Consider the following 8505-nt stretch of genomic DNA (forward strand, 5'->3'; position numbering starts at 1 on the left):
AATCATAGAATCATAACTTCTGACCACCTCAGGATGAGTTTTACACAAGGAGACCTCAGAGCAATAGAGTTGAATTTTACTTGACCATTCCACATTCATCAGAACCAAAGAACGTGTGAAGCCCTGGCATCCAGCACACATTTTCAGCCTTCTTTCTACCATGTAACTTCTGTCTGTCCACTGAATGTGTGTATTCTCAAGGACTTTAAGCTCTCACAGTGGCATATCTAGTTCAGCCCAGTGTTCTCCTTTTCCCAACAGTGTAAGAACATGGAGAGTTCCTACACCTTCTGTGAAGCCTATATGGAGATGGCAGAAAACACAGTTGCTTCCCAGCCAGGATCCTGGAATACCCAACCTTCCCCTATGGAGTCCAGCCAGCTTATTTCAGGTCAGAGCTCAGATATGCCTACCTGGAAACAAACAGTGATGGCATCAACATCCTGTAGCAACCAAGATGCAGCCTGTACTCTGAGTTCAACAGCACACCTGGGAGAAGCCAATGATTTCCTGTTTGGAGAGCCAAGTGAGACCTCTTTTTGGTACCAGCAAGTTGTGTCTGCTGAGCAGAAAATCTCCCCTGCAGGCCCTCAGCACATGCAGCTCAACAGCACCCCGAAGACATGCCTTTCTCATTCCCAGCAGAGAGCAGAACTTGACACCAGGGATACTCTCTACAATGAAGGCTACTGGAAGAGGACAATGAACTCTGACAAGACTCTCTTGTTCACAAATACAGAAATGTGTTTGAATCCCAGGATTAACTTTGGTAATCATCAAAAGGTGCTTTCAGGAAGTCATGCTCTCCAGGACCCAAATGTAGATCACTCCCTTGCTTCTAAACATGACCAGATTTTCAGTGGTGAACATGAGATGCCTTTCCATGGTAACCAGACAAACTACAATCAGGTGACACCAAGGAATGGAGGGCATCTGACTCTCTATGGGAATCAGATGACATCACCCAGTTATACACAGGCCCTTTATCCCAATCAAATCATAACATCCTTTTCTGAACAGAATCGTTTTAGGAATCACCAGGAGAGCCCAGTAGCTGACAATGAATACTATGGAGATCAGATGATACTGCCAAATGGAAACCAGGTATTCTCTGAGCCTCAGATGAGAATTAACTGTGACCAAACAAATGACCAAATGAAATCCTTCAGTGTTCAGAATGTCTCCAAAGATCAAGAGAATCTCCTCAGTGGTGAGCACTCCCTCTCTGGGTATCATTCATCAGGGTACAGATGTGACCAGGATTTGACTGTGAATCACCAGGTATCAATTTCAATTGCTGGCCAGTCTTTCTATGAGTTTCAGAAAGAGACTTCCAGTTTTGACACAACTCTTCATGGGTATAAGAGGACAACATACAGTCCAGAAGAGAACCTGGCTAGCCATTCAGAGACAAGTCCCAGTTCTGAAGAGATATTCTATTTGGGTCAGATAAAGACCTCTTTTGATGAAAATGTCTGCCCAAGTCAGAATGGAACACCCAATCTGGAAGGAAGCCTTGATTGGCAGGTGACTTCACTTAGTCCCCAAGCCTCATATGTGGATGAAAACCCTTATCCTTCAAGTTCCCCTTTGGTCCAAAGACAACCTCAGGAAAACTCTTCAGCTTCCAGTTTGGTCCAGGTACAACATGCAGAGATGAAGTTAGACACCAAGACCAAGAGCCCAGTGTCCCGGAAGAACCCTCATCCTTTGAAGAGCTTCGCCTGTACCTACCAGGATTGTCAGAAATCATACAAAAAGTCTCACCACCTCAAAAACCACATGAAGAAACACACACGTCAGAAGGATTATGCCTGTGATGAGCCTGGATGCAAATGGAAATTCTTCCGCTCAGAAGATCTCAAGAGACACAAGCAAAAGCACAGTGGGGAGAGGCCCTACCCCTGTGACATGTGCAACAAAAGCTATTCCAGACCCGATTATCTCAAAAAGCATCAGAGGATCCATCTTCAAACATCACCCACCACTGCAACCTGAATGCCCACTCCCCTCCCCATACCATATCATATTACACTAACATATTTCTTCCTTCTTCTCAGTCACCATACCTGACCACTAATCAAGTACTTTGGGGATAATAGTGGGCCCCAGCAATGGACTCACTCAAATATTCCCAGCAGATTTTTTTTCAAGGAAAGCAGAGATGTAATGACAAACGTGTAGCTAGCCTGAATCAAAATTGTATACACTGAAATTTTATTATCAATTAAACATAAAATTATAAATACTTTAAAAAGTAGGGAACTTTTCATTGTCTCAGTTCACATTCCTGAATTTGAAATCAAATGCCATGTTCATAATAGGAAGACATAATAACTTCAGTGTGTTCAAAAAATGTTTGCTTGAAAATCACTAAAAGTGATAAACATGCTGCCTCCAACTCAAATATTCACAAAACACATGTGTGACAAAGGAAGTGAAAAATCTCAATATTATGAAAATCCAACAGTCCAATTGAACTAGATGTGGAGATATTTCCCTGAAGAAATTTAGGTGAATTCAGACAAGTGAAGAAGAGTCATTGTGCTTGCCCAATGCAAAATCTCAAATTAAAACCACACTCATGTATCATCATATACAATGGCAAATACAAAAACAAAACAAACACACAACTTTCCTTCAGCCAAATTGAAAATCCTAAAGATAGACTATATTCTGGGTAATGCACCATTTTACACATTCCAGAGGACAAAACAACAAACCAGAAATTGACTCCATCAGATAGATCAGTGGCCGGGCCTGTGAGACTTTTTGTTTTTCTTTTGTATTTATTGTTTAAATTTTTATTAGATATTTATTTTATTTACATTTCAAATGTTATCCCCTTTCCACTTTTTCCCTCTTTTTCCCTCACTTTTCCACATGTGCAAGGACTTTTCCTCTCATTGACACCTGACCACCCCATCCTCTGCTACATATGCAACTGGGGCCATTGGTCCCTCCATGTGTACTCTGTGGTTGGTGGCTAAATCCCTAGGAGCTCGGGGAGTCCTGATTTGTTCTTGTTGTTGTTCCTCCTATGGGGCTGTAAACCCCATCAGCTCCTAGGGTCCTTTCTCTAGCTCCTCCATTGTGAAGCCTGTGCTCAGTTCAATGGTAGGCTAAGAGCATCCACACTGTATTTGGCAGGCACTGGCAAAACCCCTCAGAAGACAACTATATCAGGCTCCTGTCAGCTAGAACTTCTTGGCATCCACAATAGTGTCTGGGTTTGGTAATTGTATATTGAATGGATCCCCAGATATGGCAGTCTCTGGATGGTTTTCCTTCAATCTTCTACACACTGTCTCTGTATTTCCTCCCATAGGTATTTTGTACCCCTTTTAAGAAGGACCAAAGTGTCCACACTTTGGTTTTCCTTCTTCTTGAACTTCATGTGGTCTCTATTATATCTTGGGTATTCCTGCCTTCTGGGGCAATATTCACTTATCAGTGAGCATACCATATGTGTTCTTTAGTGATTGACTGGTTTAAGTCACTCAGAATGTTATTTTCAAGCTCCATCAGTTTGCCTAAGAATTTCATGAAGACATCGATTTAATAGCTAAGTAGCACTCCATTGTTTAAAGGTACCACATTTTCTGTATCCATTCCTCTCTTGAGGGACATCCTGGCTCTTTCCAGGTTCTGTCTGTTATAAATAAACCTGCTATGAACCTAGTGGAGCATGTGTCCTTATTACATGTTGGAGCAACTTCTGGGTATATGCCCAGGAGTGTTATATCTGGGTCCTCAGGTACTAATATGTCCAATTTTCAGACGAACTGCCAAACTGATAAATAAATAAATGGAAATCTAACTACTGAGAAAAAGTTAGCAACTGAAATTTCATTTAGACACACTAAAAGAGATCAATCTGTTTTCTTCAGTGGAGTCACACCAGTCAGATCAAGCACTACAGGGAAGGCCTCATGTACAGAAGTAGGTGACTTACCAAAAATGGGTTACATGTTGTTTTGCATGTGTGTGTGTGTTTTTTTTTTTAATTACAGGTTAGTTTTCTTTGTTCTTTTTTTGATGCTTTTGATTTTTTTTTTTTTGGTGTGTGTGTGCATTAATTTTTTTGTTTTTTCTTTGGAGAAGGAACTTAAAAGTTGGGTGGGTAGGAACAGGAATAGAATCTGGAAGGAGTTAGAGGAGGAAAAGAATATCTTAAAAATATATTTAGATTTAAAAATGTTTTAAATTATGAAGTATATTATGAAAATTGAATATGTGTAGTTCAATGTATTTTAATTACAAGGCAATTAATAAAAGTGCTGTTATATCTGTGATGAGTTTTCTTACTTGAATATTTATTTTTATTTAATGACTTATTTATTAAATTTCTCTATTAAAAATAAATACAATATATCCCTACATTCATTGAAGTTAAAGAATTACATGAAATTCTGACAGTACAATGGTATGAATGATTGTCAAATTATATATGAAAAAAGATTGTAATTATTTATTAGTAATAGTAGATGGAAAACACCATATAGTCTTTAAGCAATTAATGAAAAAACAGGCAACAACAACAATAACAGAACATGCAAAGCCATTGAGATAAGAGATATTAGTGTCCTGTCCAGAACTTCCAGGCTAACAGAATAGGTTTGATGGGAAGAAGTGATTCCAACAATGCAGCTACAGAGACATGATGTCACAGAGAGGAATTTGGTCTTGTAATATCAACAACATTTTTTCCTCCACTGGATATTTTCTTTATTTACATTTCAAATGTCATCCCCTTTCCAGGTCTCCTCTCTGGAACCCCTATCCCATCCCTCCTCCTCCTGCATCTCCACCACCCACACACCCACTACTGCCTTTCTACCCTGGCCTTCCCCTATATTAGGGCATGAAATCTCTCAGGCACAAGGGCTGTTTCTTCCACTTATGTCCAACAAGGCCATCTTCTGCCACTTATGTGGGCAGAGCCATGGGATCCTCCATGTGTACTCTTTGCTTGGTGGTCCAGTCCTGAGGAGCTCCTAGATATCAAAACTCTTAAGTCTGTTAAATATAAAGTTTCAAATCTTAGATAGAGTAATAAAGCAAGAAAAAGAGATACAGGGAATACAATAAGAGGGAAGAAGTCAAATAATATCTATTTGCAGGTAACATAAACTTATACCCCCCAAAAAAAGGAAAAAAAAAAAAGAAGACAGTAAACACCTGAGAAGAAAACTCTTAAACCTAGGGAGAGAGAGATGGTTCACTGGTTATGAGAATTTGCTGTTCTTGCAGAAGAATAGAGTTTGTTCCTAGAATGCATAGGATGTCTCATTATGCCCTGTATCTACCGTTCAAGGCAATCCAAAGCCCTCTTCTAGCTTTCTTGGGCATTGAATGCATGTAGTATACACACATTAACACAGACAAATCACTCTTGTATGTAAAAAAAAACAGTAAATGATGAAATATTCATTTTCTAAAACATATAAAAGTAACACACAGGTCAAACAGGATATATATATATATATATATATATATATATATATATATATATATATACACACACACACACACACACAAACATACACACACATATGTCTGTATGTAGCAACACTTAATGTAATAAAAGAGGACATAAATTTGAAAGAGATAAAATATATATGAGAGAGATTTGAGGAAGGAAAGAAAACGGAGTAAGAAATGATGTACTGATGTTGTACATCAAAACAAAAACAAATACTAAAAAGAGAATATGTTACAGCTATTAAACACATTCTGCAAATTATCAAGATAAAATTCAACACACACACACACACACATAAAACCAAAAAATAAAACCCCCACACAATAGTCTTCTTAGCGAATAACAAAACACATTGAAAATAAATCCTATTCACAATAGTCTTTAAAGAGTGGTAATAGGAACATTTCTGGGTTAAAAACATTGAGATGCCTGTGTGACCCCATCCTTCCACCAGGAGCCTTTCCTGTCCAAAGGAAGAACAGAGGGAAAGGAACAGGGATTGAAAGACTGGCCTTCCTGGGACTGCCCAAGCAGGGGATCCATCATGTCTGCAGATGACAAACCAAACACTCCTGCAGTCAAGACTCACCTGCTGACAGTAAACTAGTATGATAGATCCTTGGGAGGTCAGGTCAGCAACTGATCAATACAGATATGGATGCTTGGAGCCATACTGAGCTCAGGGAACCTGGTGATGGAGCTGACAGAACAGGAGGAGCAGAGGGAGATTGCAACATTGTTGGAAGAACAATATAGGCTTGCATAACTACCCAGTTCTCCCAGAGTCTAGACCATCTACTAGGGAATGAACTTGAAGGTATCGATGGCACCAGATACATGTGTAGCAGAGCATGGACTTGCCTGACAGCAATGGGAGGAGAGGACCTTGGACCTGGGGAAGTTTAATGCCCCAGTGTATGGGTATACTGCAGCAGTAGGCTGGGAAGAATGTAGAGGGGTGGGGGGTGGGGGTGGGACGGGAGATGTGGGATGGCAAGATTATGGAAAGGTTACTGGGAAGTGGGATATCATGGGAAAGGTGTTTAGTGAAAGGGTGACCAGCAAGTGTGATATCATTATCATTATCCAAATGCTTCCTAGAGGGAACTGGTATCCCAGGATTTCTGACACACAGGCTTGTGGGAGGGACAAGCCACAGGAAGAGAGAGAAAGACCAACTAACACCAGGGATAACTAGTTGTCAAGAGGCAAGTACAGGAACATAAGCAACAGAACCCAAAGCTACTTGGCATATGCAAAGTATCAGAACCCATTTTTTTTCCACCACAGTGATTCCAGGAAACACCAACAAATCATAAAAGCAAGACTCTTATTTAAAATCACATCTCATGATAATGATTCAGGACATTAAGCAGGACATAAATACCTCAGTAAAGAAATACAGGACAACAGTACCTGAACTGCAACTGTACACAGGATCAGGCATAGCACTGGGGGATTAACAAAAAACACAGGCATGGGTCATTCTGTAAGGAGAATGCCAAAGCTTTAATGTGAGTCCAGCAATATATATACTAGAGGCCAGGGAAGGGAACAGGAAAAATCAATTATAGCCATAAGCCAGGCAGCTGGGAAGTCCATACAACACCAGGCAGGAGGGCAGGAATCAAGCTAAGCCATGGGATGTTTTGCTCTCAAGAAACCTGTGCAAACAGCTCATCTGGGGGCATTGAGCCAAGCTCCCTGGTTCCCAACAACAGGAAAACCCAGTTAAACAGTTAGAAGCCCTTAAAGAGGAAACACAAAAACCCCTTAAAAAACACAGGAAAGCACAATCAAGCAGATGAAGGAATTTAGCAAAACCATATACGATCTCAAACACGAAATAGAAACAATAAAGAAATCTCAAAGAGAGACCACCATGGAGTTAGAATACCTAGGAACTAGATCAGGAGATAAAGATACAAGCATCATCAACAAAATACAAGAGATAGAAGAGAGAATCTCGGGTGCAGAACATTACATAGAAAACATTGTCACAAGAGTCAAAGAAAATGCAAAATCTAAAAAGCTCCTAAGCCAAAACATCTGGGAAATCCAGGACACAATAAAAAGAAAAAAAACCTAAGAATAATAGGTATAGAAGAAACTGAAGATTCCCAGTTTAAAGGGCCAGTAAATATTTTCAACAAAATTATAGAAGAAAACTTTCCTAACCTATAGAAATAGATGCCCATGAACATACAAGAAGCCTACAGAACTCCAAAAAGACAGGACCAGAACAGAAATTCTTCATGTCACATAATACTCAAAACACAAAATGCAAGAATGAATATTAAAAGCAGTAATGGAAAAAGATTAAGTAACATATAAAGGCAGAGCATTCAGGATTATACCAGACTTCTTGCTGGAGACTATAAAAGCCAGAAGATCCTGGGCAGATGTCATACAGAAACAAAGAAAATACTAATGACAGCCCATGCTACTATACCCAGCAAACTCTCAATTATCATAGCTGGAGAAATCAAGATGTTCCCTGATAAAAATATATTTAAACAACATCTTTCCATAAATAAAGACCAACAAAAGATAGTAGATGGAAACCTTTAACAAAAGATAAGAAACTACATGCTAGAAAAATGCAAGAAAATAATACTTTTTCAGCAAAGCCAAAATATAGCCACACAAACATAAACCTTCATCAACAAAAATAACAGGAAGCAACAATCAATAGTACTTAGTAAATATTTCTTAAGATCAATGGGTCAATTCCACAATAAACAGACATACACTAACAGACTGGATTCATAAACAGGACCCAGCATTTTGTTGCATACAGGAAAAGCATCTCAGTGTCAAAGAAAGTCACTACTTTAGAGTAAAGGACTGGAAAACAATCTTCCAAACATATGGTCCCAAGAAAGAAGCTGGAATAGCCATTCTTATGCTGCATAAAAACAATTTTCACCCAGGAGTTTTCAAAAAGTATGAGGAAAGACACTTTTCACTCAATTTTGAATATCTATGCACCGGATGCAAAGGTGACACATTCATAACAA

General features: G+C 39.3%; 1 protein-coding gene across 1 annotated transcript; it reads left to right on the plus strand.

Moving 5' to 3' along the window:
• The first annotated feature begins 303 nt into the window (after window positions 1-303).
• Window positions 304-1998, plus strand: LOC127679990 (Kruppel-like factor 18). Its single transcript, XM_052175550.1, has one exon. It carries the CDS (start codon window positions 304-306, stop codon window positions 1996-1998), a length of 1695 nt encoding a protein of 564 aa, XP_052031510.1.
• Window positions 1999-8505: the final 6507 nt, after the last annotated feature.

The sequence above is a fragment of the Apodemus sylvaticus genome, chromosome 3 (assembly GCF_947179515.1).
Source record: "Apodemus sylvaticus chromosome 3, mApoSyl1.1, whole genome shotgun sequence".
NCBI classification, from domain to species: domain Eukaryota; kingdom Metazoa; phylum Chordata; class Mammalia; order Rodentia; family Muridae; genus Apodemus; species Apodemus sylvaticus.

Excerpts from the sequence above, each read along its gene's own strand:
- LOC127679990 (XM_052175550.1), top strand. The coding sequence starts at position 304 with ATGGAGATGGCAGAAAACACAGTTGCTTCCCAGCCAGGATCCTGGAAT.